At 38.4% G+C, this 22,438-nt stretch overlaps 1 protein-coding gene across 1 annotated transcript in view; it reads left to right on the top strand.

Moving 5' to 3' along the window:
• Positions 1 to 22,438, top strand: part of ARHGAP28 (Rho GTPase activating protein 28) — a 149,339-nt gene that overhangs the window by 104,769 nt on the left and 22,132 nt on the right. The window contains exons 5-11 of the mRNA XM_082667716.1: positions 1,068 to 1,157; positions 9,023 to 9,107; positions 11,136 to 11,278; positions 13,551 to 13,716; positions 13,844 to 13,935; positions 16,233 to 16,310; positions 21,141 to 21,303. Coding sequence (XP_082523842.1) covers positions 1,068 to 1,157; positions 9,023 to 9,107; positions 11,136 to 11,278; positions 13,551 to 13,716; positions 13,844 to 13,935; positions 16,233 to 16,310; positions 21,141 to 21,303 — 817 coding nt within the window. The remainder of the gene's footprint in view (positions 1 to 1,067; positions 1,158 to 9,022; positions 9,108 to 11,135; positions 11,279 to 13,550; positions 13,717 to 13,843; positions 13,936 to 16,232; positions 16,311 to 21,140; positions 21,304 to 22,438) is intronic.

Below are 22,438 nucleotides of genomic sequence, written 5' to 3'. Positions count from 1 at the left end.
GGCCCAGCCGCTCTGCGGCATGTGGGATCTTCCTGGACTGGGGCATGAACCCGTGTCCCCTGCATCGGCAGGCGGACTCTCAACCATTGCGCCACCAGGGAAGCCCAAGAGTCCTATGTTTATTTTATAAAGTAACACATACCATCTATAGAAAATTTAGAAAATGTGGTCAAGAAAGATGAGTGACAGTTTTTTAAAAAACAAAATATCGTATGTTTTTATAAGTATCGAATATATTCGATTTTGCCATAAGTTTCCTTCAGTAAAGAAAAGAATATTCATTTCTTAAATTTCAGTAATGCCCTTGTACACTAAAGCAAAAATCTACTTCAAGCTTTATAAATGAAAAAACAATTTGGTACTATTGCTATTGAATTCTAATCACTGTGAAAGATAGTCCTAGGGTCTGTTTAAAATAAATAAGATTAGACAAGTTTGTGTTTGGCTGCATGTAATAGGAAAGTCGGAGTTGCTTTGCTCCACGTGGAGATGCTTAAGAGGGGGTGGTCCAAGTGTGACAGGGCAGCCATGTGATGCCCCTTAGCACAGACCCAGCCATCTCTGCCATCCATCATCCTCATTGGAGCAAGATGCCTGGCAACTCCAGGCTGTCACCTAGAGTGCTGTCATGAGCATGTAGCAGCTGACCCTACTCTTTTTGGTCAGGAAAGCCTTAACTTTTCTGGAGGCACTCTTCTTAATATTACACTTACACCTCATTGACCACACTTGTCACATGATCACTTTTAGCTGCAAAGAAGCCTGGAAATCAAGTTCTCTGGTTTCACACCTCACTCCCTGGAACAAAACCAAGATATTGTTAAGGAAAATGGAATTTGTGGCAGACAAGAGCAGTGTCTGCCACAGGGCCAGGGTCTGTCAGAGGGCCAGGCATTTAGCTGGTTCGCAGTGATGAGCCCTGAAGGGCTGGTGCAATTGCCCATGCCCTGGCAGTCATAACTCTGTGTATTGCCACACATATCTAAATACGTACGCATAGTGGAATACACAAACATGTTAGAAAGTATTTGCCTGAATAAGAATGGTGCTTTCATTTCTCCATTTAGCCAGATGATGCATCTTTCAACATTACTACCCTGTCAGATGGGTCCCAAGATGAAGAAGGGAGTTTTGCAGTTCCCAGGAGTGGCTCCATGGTAAGTCATCACATGCTCAGATGATTGCATGTCAGGGCAAAATTGCAAATTCAAGGCAAGAAGAAGAATTTTTTTCAAACAGATGAGAAAAACTTGAACTAACACTGTGAGGAAACCACAGCTGCCAATAGACCCATCAACCTTATAACAATTAGGAAGAAAGAGACTCAAAACTGAGGAATGAATAGATCAGTTTGAAAGAGGACTCCATAAATTAATACTGATGCAGTGTTCTTTAGGAGCATCAAGCATGGAGCGATTTGTTAACTTTTGTCCCCTTGTCTGAGTTCATACAGATGATCTGTCCTAACTCTGCCATCTTAACTCAGAAGTCCTTTTACCTGCAGGATAAATTAAAATTTCCTCCTCCTGATATTGAAGGCTCCCCACTGTTGCCTTTGTATCCAGCGTTGGATCTCAGGACTCATCCAAACAAACCCTCCACTTACGACAGATTCACTCACGTGGCCTTGAGTAGTAGAACTTCTACTTTTCTTTGTCTCAAACTCTCGTCATTCATCCCCCCGCCCCACCTCCACTGGGAACCCCCAGTTGGTGTTTCTGTGCAGGAGCCCTGGCAGGGTGTGGCATAATGGACCAGAAGTGAGAGACCCTGTTAGATAGGGTAGTGGTTCTCCACTGGCAAGGTGATGGAAGGCAAAAGAGCATGACAAGATGGGCAGATGGAGGGGGCACATTCAACGTCCTCCTGGGCAGTAGTTTCTTGTCTGTTGTCGAGTTTGATATACCGGGTAGTTGATATGCACAACGCACTCCCAGGGCACCCCCATTGTTCAGGGAGATAATGCTGTTAGCCCCATGTGAATGAGTTTTTCTGTTGTGTTTTTAGATTTTTGGTTATGAGGTTGTTTTGTTTTGTTTCATAGTGATCATTTAAGAAGCATAAAGTAATGTGAGTGATTTTTATCAGTAGCACTCACTACAGGTTATAGCACCGATAGGCTAAGGGTTACCCACAGTTTCTGACCTACTGGCTTTAAATTCAGCTGTTACTTTCCCATTTAAGACCATGCATTGGAATGCAAATAAGTGAGAATATCTCTACTTCAGAGATAATCTCCAGTTCACCCCACTTAGCGATGAAAACAAAGTAAGTCATTTGCAAACTGGTAACTCCTAGAAATGAGGAGTTTCCTACAGTAGACCTTACATGGTGTGCTGTCCACCCCCACCCCACCCCGTGACCGAGGATTCCTCTTCTAAGTAAGGCCTTGCCCAGGATATTTCATTTTCAGTCTCAGCTGGAGATACCCATGTGCCCAAGACTCAGCCCCAAGTCTTAGCCTCACCTCTACTTGTCTTCTCTGACACCTGTTGATTTTATCTTGTACACAGTTCTAGAATATGTCTACTCCCCTCTTTTCCTACAACTACTTCCTTAGTACAGAAACTCATCATCTTTCTGTGTTACTGAAGCAGCCGCCTAAGTGATCTCCCGGACTTTAGCTTATACCCTCCATCTCATCCTCGCCGTGGCTGCAAGTCATCGGTCTAAAATGCAAGTCTTGCTCCATGCCTGCAGCAGTTCTCCCCACTTTCTAGTTAGTGTTAGTGTTAGGTAGTTAGAAAGCTTCTGTCTCTGACCTCTCGTCTGTCCGCTAGCTGACCTCACCTGTTCTATAAGCCAACAAGAAAGTACTGTGTGTAGTTCCGTGCACACACCAAGCAGAACTTGAAGCATGGTGTTTGCACCGTTGAGTTGCTAAAGAAGAGGAGGTTGGGTAGGCCTGTTTTCTAGGCTTTTCCATGGCAGCTCTGTGACCACAATGCTTGTGACGTTTTTCTATTTCTTCATTCTTTGCTGATTCATTGATTTATTCATTCACCAAATCTTTATTGAACACGTGTTGTCTACAGATAGGATCCTTGAAAGTTTGACAGTGTAAGAGAAAGAAAATGATCTTGCATGGCAGTTATAGATAGAGCTTCCTGGGGTAAGTTAGTCACTCAGATTTCGTTTTTGTTTTCATTTTGTTTTTCTGAAAACTGATTGAATGTCAATAATGACATAAGTAAAAGTTTCAGCAGTAATGACACTCAAAAAAATTTCATTGGAACCTGTCTCTAGTGTGACTTACTTTGGATTGTTTGTTACTCATAATATCTTTACTTTGAAATGTTAAACAAATTGGTTAGTTGCTAAAGTAGCCCACAGATGCCAACTTCACTCTTTCTGCATCTGTACTGAAAATCATTCTAGAACTTCTCACCGTGACATAAACACATTTTTGACTTCCCTGCTTCTTGATTATAAGGAGCCATGGGCACCCCGGTTTGGTTCCCCAGTTTCTTCTACATGGTGGGATTTCCAGTGATTCAGTGCAGTGGAGGCAAGGGCTTCAGGGGTCCTGGCCATGATGCCTATAAGGCCTGTCAGGGAAAATCTCACTGACTGTTTACTGTTATCTCCAAGACTCCAGAGGCTCTTGACAACTTTCACTATTGGCATTTATGTTGTGGAATGGGATAAAGTAGGTAACCTAACTTTATCTTTTCCAAGGGGATAACCTTGGCTTGACCAACATCTTGTTTTTTCATTCTTTCATCTTTTTTACTTGTTTGATTTGCACCTTTATGATAAGTGAATTCTCTGCGTATACAGGATCTATCCTAATTACTGTGACTCTATGTTTTGTTTATTTAAATTTGTTACAAGTTTGCCATCATTGTTTAGAATCAAAATTTTCTTTCCTCTTCTCAGAAGTTTTTTTCTTTCAGATGAACTTACATTGAGGCTATCACTACCCATTAAATAAAAATCTTGTTAGTACTCCACTAAGAATTTCATTGAATTTAAAGATTGTTGGAGAGAATTCACATCTTAAAATATTGAATCTTCCCACTGAGAAAAAATTGTGTCTTTCCATTCATTTGTATCTTCTATCCTTCAGTAAAATTTCATGATTTCCTCTCATATTTTTTCCTACACATTTTTTCATTTGTTAGTTACTAGGAACTTAATGGCTTTCATTGGTATTTTAAATGATAGGGGTTTTTCATGGTATCTTCTTGTCTGTTTTTGTGGATATACAAGGAAAGTATTTTTGTTACTCACAAAAGTCTCTCTTATAGTTTCCTTTCTGAAAATTCTTTTTTATTTCTTAGAATTTTTCATTTGATTTTATAATTTGTGCAGACATCGTCTGAAATACTGAAAGTTTTATTTGCCCAATCTTTAAAATACAGTTAGCCCTCTTTATTTTTAGGTTCTGCATTCTAGGATTCAACCAACTGCAGGTTGAAAATATTCAGAAAAAAAAAAATCCCAGAAAGTTCCAAAAAGCAAAACTTGAATTTGCTGTGCACCAGCACCTATTTACATAGCATTTACATTGTATTAGGTGTTATAAGTAATCTAGAAATGATTTAAAGTATATGGAAGGATATGCATAGGTTATATGCAAACGCCACAACGTTTTGTATAAGGGACTTGAGCATTTGAGGATTTTGGTGTCCTTGGGGGTCCTGGAACCAATCCCCCATAAATACCAAGGGACGATTGTAGTTATTCATCTTATTTACTTTTCTTATCTTATTGAACCAACCTCAAGCACTTATAACATTGAATAATAATTATGGAGATCTTTTGATACATTTTTGATTTTCTCATGAATTCTTCTAAGTTTCACTATTAAGAAGAATATTTGTTCTGGGTTTCTGAGCCTTGTAGTTACTTTTATCAGGAGTAGAGATTGAGTTATATCAAATGATTGTATCATCTATTAAAATGAATGTATTGTTTTTCTTCTTTAAAAGGCAATTACTTTAGGAAATTACATTGATAGGTTTTTCTAATGTTGAACTATAATTTCATTGCTTAGTTAAACCCTACTTGTGTTATATTATTCTTTTCTTATGCTACTGAATATGATTTGCTACCATTTTAGCATTTTTAACCACTATTCTAGTAAGTGGGGTTAGCCTATGATATATCATTTCTTTTTGTTATTACCAGAGTTATGCTAATCTTGGTACAAACATGTTGAGAACTTTGAATCTTTTTGAGTATTTTGGAGCTATTTATTAAACTTTGGTGTAAACACATATAATCTGTAAAAACTATTGTATACAATTTTATGCCAAGGTCTGGCATCACTGTAGACCTAATGCTTTGATTAATTTTTCAATGGATATGGTTTAGGGATTATATTCCTTTCAATCCCAACTTGTATGAATTTGGTAATGTGTATTTGTTCTAGCAAAACATCAAGTTCATTTAAAATTTCAATATATGTTGGGGGGTGTGTGTGTGTAAACACATATGTACACAAATATATATATGTACATACACACATTTGTTTAGGTGCATAATTTTAAAATTTTCTGTGAAGGTAGCTGTTACTCCTTTTTTCTTCCTAAAATTTATGTCTGTCAGAATGTAAATACTTGCCTGTGTTGGCAGTATTTTTTTTTAAAGTCACTACCTTTAATTAATTAAGCCTACTTTTTCTATCATATTAATTTATTTAATCCTTATTAATTTTTTTCATTCATTCTTGGGTATACTTGGATAATTTTTCCTAGTCTCTTGGATTATAAACATTTTTCTTCTTTTTTTTGAAATATATACTCATTTTAATGTCAGATACAAAAATTTCAGAATATCCCTTTTTAGAAGAATTTGCTCGGAACTTATCCATTACATCAGCAACTTTTTTTTTTCCCTGAATTTTATTTTATTTATTTTTTTATACAGCAGGTTCTTATTAGTCATCAATTTTATACACATCAGTGTATACATGTCAATCCCAATCGCCCAGTTCATCACACCACCACCCCCAGCCTCCTGCCGCTTTCCCCCCTTGGTGTCCATTTATTTTTAAACTTTATTATTTGTGTTTAAGGTTAAGAAGTAATCTGAATAATACTTCGGCTATTCACATGGATTTTTGGAATTTATTACTCTCATTGTCTTTAATATTTAATTTATAATTTCAGATGTCATAGATGGCATCGGAATGCCTTTAAATTCACATTTGGATAGATTTTGTAATTTTTATTTTATTTTTTATTTCAAAATTGGTTACGTATTTGTCAGTGAATGTGGCTTATTTACGTTCATCTCTGGGGAATTTGGCACAGTGGATTCAAGAGGTGGATTTATCAGTTCTGATCTCAGATGCAGAAGAGGAATATGGGGAGCCTTATTGTCTGTAATGACTGAAGCACAGGCAGATTTAGTGTATAGAGTTATAGCACATAGATTGAAACCATGAGAAAAAACCAAGCAACCAGTCAGGAAGGTCAGAAACATCTTTTGAGTCGGTGAGTTTCTCCTGTAAGTAATGAACACGGAAAATATTTGGTATGGTGTTTCTTTAATGTGAAAGAAATATCAGATAGTCGAAGTCTAGTTTTAAGAGAACTCAAGCAGATAGTGCTAACCTTCTAAATGTTGGAATTTAAAATAATAATCCTTCAACCCTTACTCTCCAATCCCAGTGCAGTAGGATTTGGGCAGCAGAGCAAGCGTTGGTAGCTAGGAAGCTTTGCCTCTCCTAAAGCAGCTGAGGCCCCAGTGGGGAACTCTAGTGGTTGGGCATGTAGGGAAATGGTAGGATCCATTATGGACAAGCTAGGGAAGTTTGTTTTAAAGGGGAGTGTCATTTATGTTTGAAATACATTAAAATCACTAGTGAAAATATTTTAAAGATTCTAATATTAATATGTTTAATGAGTAAGTGGATGTTTTAAAATTATGAATACCAAGCACTGAGCCTTTTCATTCAACCTGTTTCAAAACTCATGGTCCCTTTATTGGCAGAGCGATCTTCCTTTTCATTTTCACCAAATCATCCCCCTGCTTTAACACATGAATGTTCTTTTGTTTGTTCTGTTGTGTTTTAACCGTTATGAGTCTAAGTCTGAGAACCTCTACCTGGCTTTCAAAACCTTCTTGACTAACATATTTCTCATATTTTTCTAATACCTTGTCTCAACTCCTGACAAATCAGGCTCTCCTTGATCCTCTCATGAAGCCAAAATGCTTCAAATTTCCATACCTGAAATTTATGATTCCACGTCTGGCCTGAATGCTTTGCCCTCCTCCCTGCCTTTGTAAGTCCTTTTCATCATTCCTTGAGTTTCAGTGCAAGGTCAGCCGCCTCTTCAGTGAAACCTTTTGGGTGGCACCTCCTTCCTCTCCTTTACTCTCCAGTAAACACTAGTAGTGTAGAAATTAGCTCTTAAGAGTGGATTGTCTTTTAATAATGTTCCATAAATGTTACTCTCTTCTCCTCATTATAAATAACTAAAGAGCAAGGGTAACGATTTAAGTTTCTGCTTCCCCCAGGAAAGTCCCAGAATAATTTATATTACAAAAAGTGGGACCTCATTCAATACTATAGACTGGCTGGAGGCCAGTTAAACCAGACAGCAGATGGCACTTCTCCACTTTACGGATTACGAAATTGACATTTAGTCCATTCAAGGATCCCAAGCCATCAGCTTCAAGCCTTACATGAGTGTTTCTCAATTTTCAGGAGTGTTCTCTTCTATAGATGAGTTATTACAAAGTTTAATAAAACATTTCTTTCTAGAAAAACGTAAGGAAACCACTGAAAAGTGTTCCACATCTTTTTAAGGATTTCAGTGTATAGGTAATCTTTAATCTGTAGTGTTAGTTTTTAGAGCCACCAATTACATAATTGAGCATCTGTGTTTTAATAGTTGGCAATATATTCACATTCTGTTTACACAATAAGATATGTTATCTCCTTTGGAGTAAAATAGGAAAGAGAGAACGCAAAGCTCAGCATTCGAGATTCCCTTGTGCAATTTGTAGTACATAATAAAGGATCTTTCATGAAGCAGGTGTTCAGTTCATATTGCTAAATAAATATGAGCGACATCAGGCTCTGGGGGAAAAAGAACAGATTTATGTGTGAAGAGCATAAAAAAGGTTCTTGATGGAATAGCAGATTTTCACCCTCACACATACAGCTGATAACTTCCACGTTAAAATTTATATTGGTAGAAATGGTAGAATTTGTGTGTAAGTTTTTACTAGTACCCATCCAACCTGAGTTAGAGTTCTACAAAGCTCTACAGAGCTCTACAGAGTTAATTACTCAACTTCTGATAACATTGCAGGGGAGTGCAGTGCTTTGGCAGGATTGCAGTGAAGAAAGTAGGAAATTAATTAAGAGAGGACACTGAACTAGAAAACGTACTTAAATTGTTGGTAGTTATTATCACTCTGTATTTCCTAGCAAAGAAGTTAATGTATGAGTATATTAATAGTAGCTAGCCCTCGTGCAGTACTCACTATGTGCCAGATATTGTTCCATGTGATTTATAGTCATTTAAAATTCATAATAACTTGTTGAAATATGTTCTATTATCATCTTCATTTTACAGATCAGGAGATTAAGCAATAGAGAGTCCTGTAACTTGCTTGAAGTCACACGAAGTGGAAGAACCAGGATTAGAATCCAAGCAATCTGGCTCCAGCATCCCTGTTACTAACCATCTAGCTATGTCATGACTTAGAGTTTACGACCAAAATGTGTGACCAGCTGCATCAAGAATAACAAATATAATAATCATCAAACTATGTGACATCAAGCATTGTAATTTTTACGTTAGGAACTGTATGACAACAAACATTTAAGAAGATGTGGTTATTTTGACCTTGACTTAGTTCTCTTTTGAGAAAACTGTGTGAGCTGTACAGGTCTGAACTGAGTGAGAAAAAGGAAATCAGATGCAAGCCCTTCATGGAATCAAGAATTGCTTTTTGTGAAAAGAATTCAAATATACAGCAGAACATAAATCAGGTTGAAACGTAGGGTAGACTGTATTTATGATAAGCTGTTTTGTGTTCGTCTTCCCTTGTTTCACAGTCTATCCTGGAGACTATTCCAGATGTGCCAGCTCATCCCAATGGCTCAGCAGACCCTGGACAGTCGGTGCAGAACGCAGTGAGTGGTGAGTGACACAAACTCCTACTTAACTCAAGCTGTGTCTTTTTGCTTTTGTGCTGGCACTCAATTCAGTGAGAAGTGAATTTCTGAAAGCAAAATGTAAGTGTGTTTTCTCCCCTTTTTGATTCTGTCACCCGGGCCTCTCCTCCCATCACCTCCAAACAGCCCATCTATTATACCAGACGAAACTAATTGAACCACATGGGAAGCAGAATCTTTTCCACCTTTACTCCCATGGCATCATTTAGAAACTACTCACTTAGGCAGTGTCTTTGATTTGGGGCCTCTCTCACAGGTAATCTGGATCTGCTTAACAGTATCAAGCAGACCAGGAAGCAGACCACTTCCAAGAACCTCTAATTATGCTCAAGTAAATGCAGCAGCAGAGCAGCTTGTGATGTACAGAGTAGCAGGGTTAGCTTTTAAATGGGCCTCTTCCACTTGAGCATTGGATACTCTGCATGGACTCAGTATGGAATCTCAAATCCTCCTTGTTAGAAATAGGCCCCTTTAGGCCACACTTTAGTGATTCCTCAAAATTTTCCCTAAGTAATGCACCGTCTTCTCAGATACAGCAGAACCCTATACTTGCAGCATTAGCTTCAAAACTCAAATAAGTTGGGGTGATGAAAATGTTCTAAAATTGATCGATGGTTGTACAACTCTGCAAATATCCTAAAAACCGTTGACTATACACTTCAAATAAGTGAATTCTAGGCATGTGGATTACATTTTAATACAGCTGTTTCCAAAAAAAAAAGAAAAATCGAAGAGAATGGATTTGCTGTAAATTATTCCACATCATTCTATTTGCTGCCATATTGTTATTCAGTTCAACTCATACCACTAAAAGATAAAAGTCTACCTGGAGTAGTCTGGTGATTTGGAGTATCGGCCTGTATAATCAACACTGTCCAAAGAATCTGTCCATAGGTCCTTAAGAAATTAGCATTTTATTTAACAATCTTACTCTGATTTGCATGCAAGCCTCTGTATGATGAGTGAAAATCTTAACTGTGCCCTCATTATTTTCTAAGTTTTTACTGTATCCATTTATTGTGTTTTAATTCAGTATAACTGTTTAGAATTTTAAATTTGTTGATTTACAAATTTCTCTGTTAAACTTTTAATTGAGATTAACTAGGTCTTCTGTCATTTCTATCTTTTGTTCCTTTTGTTCTGTTTGGTTGTCATTTAGTCACTGTCTATAGAAGAGGGTAAAAGAGATGAGCTCTTTTTTTTGTAATCAAATAATTCTTTTCATGACATATGAACAGTTTTGCCAGGCAATGAAACAAGATGGCAAGCCAAACTCTTAGTCAAAAATCAGATTTAGATTTACTCAAATGATTTCACTTGTTTTTGGTAAGGAATCTATTGTCTTAATTTCAGACTTGAGAGAAACATGGATACGGGACAGTACTTGTCACCCATTTAGCTTTGTAATGTGCATCATACAAGGTCAGGTAACGATACAAAATCACAAGAATTAGAATTAATTCACCTGAACAAATCTAGTAGTGAAGGGCAAACTGAATTTGAACAAATCTTAAGAGGCACAGTTCCACAGTTTGGGAAAAACCCAAGAGGAATGAAAGTAGGCAGGAATTTCCTGTGGGGCCTCCACCCTTTCTCCCTCTGCTTTAAGCTTTTGCTTCCCCAATAGCAGCAACGTTGGGTCTGGATGGACTTAATTTTAATATCATGAGAATATATAGAAATATTTCATTTTTGTCTTTCTAATTAATCTTCAATGCTTTTCATGAGACATAAACGTCTAAAATTAAAAACATCAGATTAAATAGAAAGTTTGCTTGGATAATGATTATAGAAGTTTGTTCATGTGGAAATCTGATGACACTACATTAATTGCTTAACTGAAATCATTCTGGGTGAGTCTAATGCTTTTCCTGGATGTAAACATTCTAATGTGCTTATGGATTAACTTGTAAACATTTTGTGCTTACTTTACAGTAAATGGTATTGATTGATTAAATGGCATATTAAATATTCCACATCCTCTGTTCTTTAGATGATGAATATCTGGAAAAGGACATTCCACTACAAGCTGAAGAGCTGTCCTTTGAAGAATCTTATTCAGAAATGGTTACAGAGGCTCCAAAAAGAAATAAATTGAAGAAGTCAGATTTTAAGAAAGAAGACTATGTTTTACCTGTAAGTAAAAACCTTTCATGATTATTCCACTAGCTTCCTGTGACTTCTCTGTGGGACAGACTAGGATTTTTAAAAAAATTTCTTTGTGTGTGCACAAGGGCATGGGGAGAGGCCAGGCATCAGTGTTGCATCACACCAGGGACATTATTTGTTGTGCAGTACACAGCCTGCCTGGCTGTACCTGGCAGCCCTGGGTTGAGGAAGAGTTGCTAGGATATATGCTTGAGTACTGCTTTATAGATGAAATAGGTTTTCCACTTGGCTTGTGTGCTTTCATGCACTTTCTATCCTTACTTTACTTATAGGTTGATGCCAGTTCTAACTGTAACTGTATACCTACTTGTGCATTAGAAGCCACATGTCAGAAAGTCACAGTCATTAACAATAAGAAGTGAGAGCTTATAGGGCAGACACTAAAAACTCATCAAAAATAACTTCAAGAATTTGTAATATTATTATGGGATGGTAAAGTAGAGCGACATACTTCATTAGCCTGAAAGCCTCATTATATATATCCAGGATAATTATATTCTGAAAGCCCAATACAGGAAATATGCTACGCTGATCTATTTGCTACTCATTCAATGCATTTGTGAAGAGTTCAAGATGTGGAGTCCTGAATATTCTGTGCTGATCAGGGCTGGCGGCATGATGAGCAGGGCTCAGGCAGTTTCAGGGCTAGAGGAATGAGTCATCTAGAATCAGGCAGAGGCTTTGCCCCAGGTGGCCTGGACCATTCCTGTGAAGGAGGGGAAGAGGACAGGGCAAGAACTGTAAGACCCACCAGGCGCCTTCTATAGGCCAGACACTGCAGTAGGTATTCTAGTTCTCATCATCCTAGTGATTGCTCCCATTTTACAGTTGAGGAAACTGAGGCCCAAACAAGCTAAGTAACATATCCAAATCTTCACAGCTAATAGGAGGCAGAAACAGAATTTAAACCTACACGTGTCCATCTTCAGAACCCCTCCTGGACCCTATGCAGCCTCTATGTCGGAGGGCACAGTGGCATTCTGGGACAAAAGAGGGAACCCAGCTCTGGGACTCTGGTTGCAGGGGAAGTCCCTCTGAATCTTTGGAGAGAATTGTCCAAGAGAGGATGCTGACCCCCAGTCTCCTCATCATGTCTGTCTCCTCCTGAGTTTGGGCTCACCTGGGGTGCAGGGCAGCCTCCCATGAAGAGCTCTGCATAGGGTATAGCACGTAGTGTCAATAATTGCTCAGTAATGATGGCAGTTCTTGTTGTGTTGCTGTTCTTGTTATGTATTGTTGTCATGTGGGGCCTTGGTCTCAGAAAGAAGGTAAAATAACCAAGTGTTTAATAGCACAAGGTATACCTCAGACCACACCCTATGTTTTGTTGTTTAGCTTTTAAATACTTGGAATTTCAAAGAACAGTTGTTGAATGAATGAATGAATGAATGAATGAATGAATGAATGAATTGGAAGATGCTTTAAAAATCCCAAGGAAGCTCTAGTTTAGGGAACTCCTATGGAGAATGTATACTTACAACTTTGTAATTTAAATAACTATTGTATATTTCTACTTTAGCCATTTTCTTTCAATACCAGGTTTTCTGAGAGCAAAGTATTTGTTATAGATTTTATATATATACTTAAATATAAAATTTATATTTTACTTATTATGTAATTATATATTAACTTGTATAATACTTATATTTTATTATTATTACTTATATGTAATATTTCTGTTATTTATTACAAGAACAATCTCTTGTTTTTTTAAAGGTCTTACTTCTTACAGTCTTCACAATATTTCTGGACTGTTGAAGGGTTTTTTTTTGTTCTTTTAGTGTATTTTGTTTCCTAGTGTGGAAATGGAGAATATAACAATATAATTGGCTTCAAAATGATAGTAGAATTATTTGGCACTTTCTGTGCATTTTTCCTTTTTAAGAATATTCTGAATTACCTAAATTTGATTTTTAAGGTAGAATAACTATTGTCTCAGCAAGCAGGCGCAATCAGTTTCAGTTGAGAAATTACCTACATTCTTTACATCACAGTTGTGATGATGACGTTATGGTATACTTCAGATCACTGTTTTGTTTCAATTTAGTGTAGTAGTGATCTGCAGATGTTCTAAAAATCATATTCATAATCTTTCTGTGATGCAGCATGCTCCTCAGAGATTTTTTTTATGAATAGCATGTCTTGCTGTACAGATTTAGAATGTCCAGGTGGCATTTGAATGAAGGTATAATAATTTTCCTTTGCCATAAAAAATAAATATCCTCAATATGTATTTTAGAAATTTATTGTTCAGAAAACCAGATTTGGCCTAACTGAAGCAGGAGATCTGTCTGCTGACGACATGAAGAAAATCCGCCATCTCTCTCTGATTGAATTGACGGCCTTTTTTGATGCCTTTCGTATTCAACTAAAAAGAAACAAAACGGAGAAAGTAAAAGGACGAGGTATTAAGACTTATTCTGAAAACAAAACAAAACAAAAAGACTTTTTCTGGCTTTAACACTTTGATACATGGGAATAAGACGGTGCTTTTCTGATTCTTTTTTCTTTCTCGCCTATTTTATAATGAAGACAGTGGGATTTTTGGAGTTCCTCTTACAGTCCTGCTGGAAAATGACCGAAGGAAAGATGCTGGAGTGAAAGTTCCCCTTGTGTTACAAAAAGTGAGTTCAATATAAATAAAGGAGGAGTTAATAGAGCCCTGTGCTTGCAATGTGCTATTTGTAAACCCACTAATGAATTTTCCTCTAGATTTAAAGACACTAAAGCCCTATTAGGACTTGGGCCTTGGTGATTTCCAGGTTTCCTCCATACATCCACATGACATCCACAAACACTTGGGCATGTCTGCCTTGCTGAGAACTTCTGGAGCCTGTTTCATTGTCTGATCATAAAGCATCAGGTGATGAGTGCAGATGCTCTGTCACATGGCTTCCTTCAGTTATATTTCTTTGAATATTTAAAAAATGTTATTTGTGTGTATGTTTGTGTTTGTGTGTGTGTGTGTATTTGATTATTCTGTCCTGTATAAGAGATGACTAGCAGTCCATTTACTAATCATACAAGTATTTGCTGAGGTATATCACAGGTCGGGTGTTTTTAAATGTGTATGTATAATTGTTTAGAATTTTCCAGACAAAGCTAAATAAAGTCTAAAAATCAGCTTATTCTGGTGGTGTTTGAGGCATGACTGAGAAGGTATGATCCATTTAGACAAAGAAGAATTTTGGTTTGGGAGGTTTTGAAACTGATATTACCTGAACTATCATATGTGGTTGTCTCTGTGACCATCACTGGTTAATGGCTCATTTGCTTTTGTGTCACGTTTTTTTATAGCCAACAATTTACACTGGTTTAATTATGCATTTATTCAACAGTGACATCCGGTGGCACAAGTAAAATTCCAAGCCCTAAACACAAATCTTGTTGAATTTTCAATTCAGTTTTTAAATGATATGTGAAAATACTGAGTGAGGAAACATACTTACTTTATTCACAATAACAATTCTATGTCTCTTTACTATCTTCCTTAATTTTGCTACCAATACCTCAAATTGAGCTGCTCCTCAAATCAGGTGATTGATTGGCTGCCAATAGGAGCAGGGAGGATGGCAACCAGGGGGCCAGAGGATGCGGGCGACACCCAGTGTGCGTGTCTGTAGGGCACCTCCCCTGCACCCGGCCGTCTGTACTTGTCATGTCTGGACAGCACCGAGCAGCCCCAGGAGGTCGGTGTTATCATCTCCCTTCTACTGGTGAGGCAACGGAGGCATCGTAGGGTGAGGTAACTTGCCCAAGAACACATAAGAGGTAGATGCAAAAAGGAACACAGTATGTATATCCAAGGCCAAGTCCATGGTGACTCTAAGATTTCCTTTCGTTCCTTGAATTAGAACCAGAATAATGCCCTTTGTCCTCTAGTGAAAGGACAGAGTCTGAAGAAAATGCATAAAAATCTAAGACTGAGAAGATTCAACACAAGAATTTATATTGTTAAGTAGGTGCAAAATCCTAGCACATGGAAGGTGCACAGTAAATGCTAGTTAAAACTAAATCTGGGTTTATCTCGTATTAGCATCTCAGTAGGTGCTAGCTCTAGTTACGCTCCTCATTTAAGACAGCTTGAGGCATTGCTCTTCTCCTCCTGTGGGAGAGTCTTTTCTTATGAACGTGTTTCTTCTTCCTAAATATCTACTTCTCTTCATACCTACAGGAGCTACCTTAGCTCCAGGCACCATCATTTCATGAAGGGAAAATGGCAGAGACTCTGGATCCTGCTCTTGCTGTGTGAACGTGGGCAGATCCTTTCTCCTTTCCATGCCTCAGTCTCCTCAACAGTAGAATGGGGATTCCACTAGTACCCGCCTCATAGGATTATTTTGAGGGTTAAGTAAGTTAATGTACGTAAAGTGCTGAGAATATTATCTGACACACAGTAAGTGCACAATCAGTGTTAGTGTTTATTATTATTTAATAATAAACCATCATCATTACCATGAGAGCTCATGAGACCTATAAGCCTTTACAGTATGTAATCCCTTGGTCAGATTTCGAGAATCCCTATAGTTTCTTAGCCAGAATAGTGCAACTAATGATAGTAAATTTAGGATCTTTTCTTATTGGTCAATCTGCAGAAAGAGATACAGTAATCAGATCTTAAAATAGTTAAGTGGCAGTGTAGTTTCTTGGTTAAGAGCACAAGCTTGAGAGAGTTGGTGCCATTACTTTTGAGGTTGACCCTGGGGAAAGTGGAAAACAGCTCTAAGTCTCCATTTCCTCATTTGCAAATTGGAGGCTAATGTTGACCTCCTGGGAGAGTGTGAACATTTAACTAGGCATTCAAGTACCAGGCATGTATATATGCTTGGTAATGTATCGATTGTTTTCATCATCATTATTATTTCAAATGTTTGTAATCATATGGAGGTATTTATTTTTGTAATGTATCATTGCTTTCCAGTTCTTTCAGAAAGTTGAAGAATCGGGTCTGGAATCTGAAGGGATTTTTCGACTTTCAGGATGTACTGCCAAAGTCAAGGTACCAAACATTTTCTCTCTTCCTCGTTAGAGATCTCAGCTAGCTAGACCCGAGTTCACACAGGCATCAGGTGTGTCTAGTTGTTTGTTGTTTTTTTGATACTACCACTTGGCCCTATAGAGCTTTCCTCAATACCTGTGTTCCATGATCCTGAGTTGTGTATTCCTTCAGACTAAAACAACAACAATAAAAAGCCAACAACAGTGAAAGAACACATCAATTCACTATCAAAAACTGCTGCTTGTCTTTAATTTGGTAAAGTTGAAATGTCCCATCATTGTTTTTTGTGTTAAACACTTTAGCTTTTTTGTGTTCCTCTCAGTCATGGAATTCATTAAGCCAGTATTAGATGATCCCTGATTTCCATTGTCAATTGCTTCAAACTTAGAAACATTCTTTGGCTTTCCTTTTAATGGAAGTCCTTATAAGAATTTGTAGGAATGGCTGTAACCACTAGAACACTCACTCAGCAGTTCTAAAACCCAATTCCATTTAAGGTAATGTTAGTTTCTACATATAAAACCACCCATGCAATGTGAATTCCTTTACATTCCTACTTCTGTATGGTGGGAAACTCTTCAAGTACAGCAAAAAAAAAAAAAAAAGAATTGTTAGAAAAGAAAAACTTTTCTCATAAATTTCAAGTAAGATATCCCACTTTGTGTGCCGGTGCGCATCCACAATGAAGCGTCCCTCCCTGCCTTGTACATTCCCCTGGTGGGTGGGCGTGGAAACATGAGCAGTTCTCAATAATGAATCCTTGAGAAAAAAAATCTCAGGGAGAGGGAAAAGTGAACTTGGTTCTGTTTGAACTAGTAAAAGGAATTGTGTAGGGGCAGGAAAGCATCTCTTTACTAATTCATTTGGGCACATGTTTTGGGAAATTCTAGTTGTATCAGAAGTCTCAGAGTTTTTGTATAGACGTATGACGAGATATTTTTCAAAGGGGAAACTGAGAGTAAATAGGCTGTGTCTATTGGAAGCTCCAGAAAGCAGGTGCTGGGACAGAGTTAGGAGTAGAAGATGGTTATCGGGGGACCGTGCTTCTCAAGGATCAAGGGGGAGGAGGTGGGCTTGGGCGGGCTGAGCGTCAGACCGGGTGCAGTTGGGACTCTCTCCCTGTGCCCTGTCAGCCCCACGCTGCACTGTCACTGCTGGGGCTGCCTGCAGGGAAGGGCCTGAGGCCAGTCAGAAGGTGCCAGCACCTGGGGAGTCAGCTACCTGCATTTTTGCTGATGAACAGCCAGTTCTTTTTTGAAGGGAGACCTGAGCAGTGCTCTGCACTTTGCCAGTGACAGAGGGATCAGCACATTTGGGGGGGCTGTGACTTCCCTGGGAGTAGAAATTACTAAATACTGGCACAAGTTCGTTTGGAAGGCAGGAAAATTCCTAGTGGATCCTTAAGGTTTGTCCTCTCTGAATGGGATCTACTTTTTGTTTCAGGTTCTCACAGGTATGGTTTTTATATATACTTCTAAATAAATGTATCCTAAATCTGAGGACAAAAGCTGTTACTAGTTTTGGTTAAGTCTTTGTGGTTATATCTGTAGAGTCAGAGAACCAAAATGAAGTCAGGAAAATGAATTTCCTAAACAGAATTAGACTCCATCCCTCTAAACCTCCCTCTATAATAGGAAAGTTGTATTCGCACATATTCTTACTGACTCTGTGTGTGTGTGTGTGTGTGTGTGTGTGTGTGTAGGGGGAACATAATGGATATGACTTAAAATTCTATTTTTGAAAATAATCAAAAGGAGACAACATTACACAACATTTCTTGTGTGTATGAATTTTAACATCATAGCACAAGTTGCTTTTCTTTAGCTAATCTTTGACTGAAAAATACTTATCAAAGGCCAATAATTCATTTAACGTGTTCTAATAGGCACATGCATTCCTGAACCACATTTAGGTAAAAGTCCCTTTTGGCCCTTAATAGGTTTTATGTAGTTTTAGCCTATTTATTCCATCTCTTATTAGTCCGAAAAATGTAATCCAGATGTTTTCGTGGTTTGAGCTCCAAGAAAGCCAATGTGAAAGAACTCCGGGCCAGTGAACAGAAACGGGGGTATTGCAGTTAGAAAGGCATTGTAACGTGATATAGTAAAGGGGCCTTTATTTCTCTTCTTTGTTCAAACTTTAAACTTTAAAAAAATTTTTCGTCTATGAATGTGCTTGGGGAAAGAAAGTTAAAAAAAAAAAACATTGTAATTATCCTCAAATTGTGCCAAGTGGATGACGCTAACACTAAGGTATCATTATGAAGAAGCCAGCCTGGGTTGTGCTTTCAAGTCCCGGTTAGACTCACAGGGGAGTAGCCCTGGGGGACGCTGCTGGTTTTAGCTGCACGGGGCACGTAACTGCCCAGCCCATTCCTGGATGTGAGGCCTCAGATCATTTGGAACCAATTTAATGCTTTGGTGTTTGCAGTGATTTTCTTTTCCAAAAATGACAGAAATTTGAGCCAAACACCGGGGAATATATTTCATGGAAGAAGGCAGACTGGTTTGACATGCACGGTTTTCTTTTTTGACTCGTGTCAGTTATTCGGAGGCTGCTCTAAATGTTTTATAGTGATGTTACCTGGTCTGCTGGTTTCCCTTCCTGAACTGGTTTTTGAAGCTGAAAGCAGGTTATTTGCATTTTTATAAAGTTACCTCAAAATTGGAAGCAGGTTATATATTTGCTCAGAGGAGATTGAAGGACATGGCTCCTGACCCTTGCCTGGTGTTCTCATTAACAGTGGACAGAAAGCATGACTTTTTTTTAACATGTACACGTCTCTGGCAAGGAAGACTCAGCCCCTGGTTCATAGGGCTTCATGTTTAGGACCACCGTGGACATGTCAGCTCTGCTCCTACTTCCACTGTGCTCTGGTCCAAACTTCTCCATTTGTCTCACGCTGGCCGTCTAGAAAAGACGAGGTGCTGTTATTACCAGAATATCCACACCACATACACATGGGTTTCCTGTAGTAATAATACTAGAGGTTGTAGCAGACCCAGACGAGGGGAGGGTAAGTGCAGCCAGCATTTCCTGAGCGCTCTCTGCATGCAGGCCCTGCCCCCTGAGCTCTACATTGTAGTATCCAATTTAATCTCTGTGAGGTTGTTCTAATATCCATCTTTTAAAAAAAATATGATTGCTCTTGACTTTATTTTATTTATTTATTTTTTAAAATTTTGGCTGCACCACACGACATGTGGGATCTTAGGTCCCCGACCAGGGATCGAACCCACGCCCCCTGCATTGGAAGCTTGGAGTCTTAACCACTGGATCACTGGGGAAATCCCTAATATCCCTCTTATGGAGCAAGAAACCTCACAGGCGTACAACTAGGCAGTTGTGGAATTAGGATAAACACCTAAAGAATGTGGTTATAGAGCCTGCCCTTGACCCTGGTGCCATGTTGCCTCTTAGGTGGCAGGGAAGTAGTGAGAGGTTAGAATCACCTTAGTGTTTCAGGTAGCTTCCTGTGGCACAGGTCTGTGGGCAGTGGATTTGAATTATTCTGCTCTTGCCAATACTTCCTGCCCACTTGCAAAACAGTTTCCCCTTTGCCTTATGGCAGTGGTACCAGGCAGTGGACGGAAAACATTTACTCCTCCCCCTCTATTTCTTGTTAACAACACCTTCATCTGCCCATTACTCCAGCTAGCGATCTGAGAATCATCCTGGACTGTTATTTCTCCCTCTGAGTCTCATGTTCAATCCATTACTGATTCTTGAGAATTTTCCCTCCTAGGCGTTTCTTAAATGCCACCTCTTCTTTCTATCCTACAACTGCTTATCCAGGTTAAGTCCTCGATGATCCATCACCAGAAATGGTGCCCTAGCCCGATAACTGCTTTCTGCATCTCTGGCCTGCTTCCCAGCCAGTGCCGATCTCTGAGCTCCCCCAAATCACTTTTCCGCCTACCTGTCAGGAAAGATAGATCTCACCTTGTCGTTCTCTAGCTTCTCTTACATGTTCAAGGCTGGAAGACTTAGGCATCTCATGAGAATAAAGCAAAGGCCTTAAGGATTTTCAGAGTTTTCACTTTTTTTTTAAGAATCCTTTTTGAAGCAGTTATTGTCAGTTGGGAAACTGACTATAACTGCCTGGTATTACTGGTAAACTCTAATTCAAGGGAGCAGTAGAATGGGGGGCACTGGTCATCAAATGAATTAATAATGTAAAATGTATAACTCAAGTAAAACTTAAGGACGATTAGTGATTGTTTTAAAAAGTATTTACACAGTGTTCCCAACCTTACGAAAGATTGGGCAAACATGCAGACATGTGGAAGACATGTGTACGTCTTGGCATAAAACTTTGCTGTAACTGCTCCAGGAAGATATCATTGGTGTGCATGTTGCAGTGAGGTCAAAGTTCCTTTGCTGGGATATTTCTCATTCTGTATGTGAACTAGCCAAGAGGCATACATTCTTGATCTAATTTAGAAACAGAAGACGGGGTGGCAGAAGTAAGGCATCATTGAAGAAAAGGGGGAAGTGGAGGCTTTGTCAAAATGTAGCAGTGCATTTATGATGTGGGCATAGGCAGTGTTCTGCCAAAACCATATAAATGAAACTATGATCTGAGTAAAGAACTTCTGTATTTGTATAGATGGCAAATTATTTTAAGATTAACATTATTCTAAAAGGATTTTAGAAAACTTTAAAAAGATATATTCAGAAATAGCCATTTCAGTTCTTTAATCATGTTGAAAAAAGATAAGCTTAGTAGATATTAGCTTTTCAATCTAATTACAAAAATAGTTTATGTAATGACAGTTTTTAAAGGGGGAGGATCAGGTGGTAAAACTCACTATTTTCCTTGATTTTCAGCAATACCGTGAAGAACTGGATGCCAAGTTTAATGCTGATAAGTTTAAATGGGAGAAAATGTGCCACAGAGAAGCTGCAGTAATGTTGAAAGCATTTTTCAGAGAACTACCCACCTCTCTCTTCCCTGTGGAATATATACCTGCTTTCATCACTCTAATGGAAAGTAGGTGGAAGAAGTTAAGTGTGAATGGACTAAGTTACAAGGTCAATAAAGTGGCACAGAGCAGAAGAAATATGCATAATCAGATGTGATCATAAATGTATAGATTTGCTATTTCCTGGTACTGCTTGATGAGCTATTGAGTTTGATGGTAAACTGTCATCTCTTCACATGTTTATATTTCTGAGTCTGGTTGATATGATTTAGAGGGTTTTATAATCATTAAAAGGCAGCGAGGGTTACAGAAGGACCTGGCTCTTGAGATTTGAATTCTTGCTCAACCATCTGTTAACTATGCAGTCAACCTTTCTAAGCTTCACTGCTGCACCTGTAAATTACAGATAATAATTACTTGTCAGGGTTGTTGTGGGTATTGAATGAAGACATCTAGGATAGTGCCTGGTGTATAATAGTCCTTCAAAAAATATAAGATCTCTCCCTTCTTTAAATCCGAGGTCCTGGGTCTGACGATGTAGCATGCAGTAAGAAGGTGTTTTGTCTCTGAAAATTACAGTATCACACAGTGTTTCTGAAACTTAAAAAGTCACATAGATGAGACCTTAACTGAGGTACTTGGATAAAAAGTATAGAAACTAGACAGTGTGTGTTGTATTTGGCAGTCAGAAAGTAATTTCATCCTAAAGGTTGAATATTGAAGAAGGTGTGATGAGAGAAATTTAGAAAAGTAGGATGAGGCTACATAGTGTGGGCTTTGACTACCAACCTGAAGAATTCAGGAGTCACAAGTCTAAATATGTATAAGCATGCCAAGTAAGTGATTCTATATGGACAGAAAGGGACTGTGGCCAGATTGAGAGGACATATCCCATATAGAGAGGTTGGCCACTGCTCAGCTCTGGATGATGGTTACCATGCAGGAGTGAAAGCCAAAATCCAGGCTTTAATGACGAAACTCTTCATTTGAAAATGTCAGCCACAAATTCAAATTTTAAAACACTACATGAGCGTAGCAAGTATTGCCCGTATCTGCCAGTTTACAACCTTCTGCAGGTTGACCAGAAGTATAAAATCCTTAAAATCACAATCAGAGAAAATAATAGTCACATCCTAAGTTGTATGACAAAATTTGTCCTAAAAATTAGTTGGTTCTAAATCTTTAAAATTTTTAACTAAACCA

This window comes from Grampus griseus, assembly GCF_964374135.1.
Source record: "Grampus griseus genome assembly, chromosome: 12".
Lineage (NCBI taxonomy): Eukaryota > Metazoa > Chordata > Mammalia > Artiodactyla > Delphinidae > Grampus > Grampus griseus.
The sequence above is the reverse complement of the archived record's forward strand: the minus strand, read 5'-3'. Positions and strand labels throughout refer to the sequence as shown.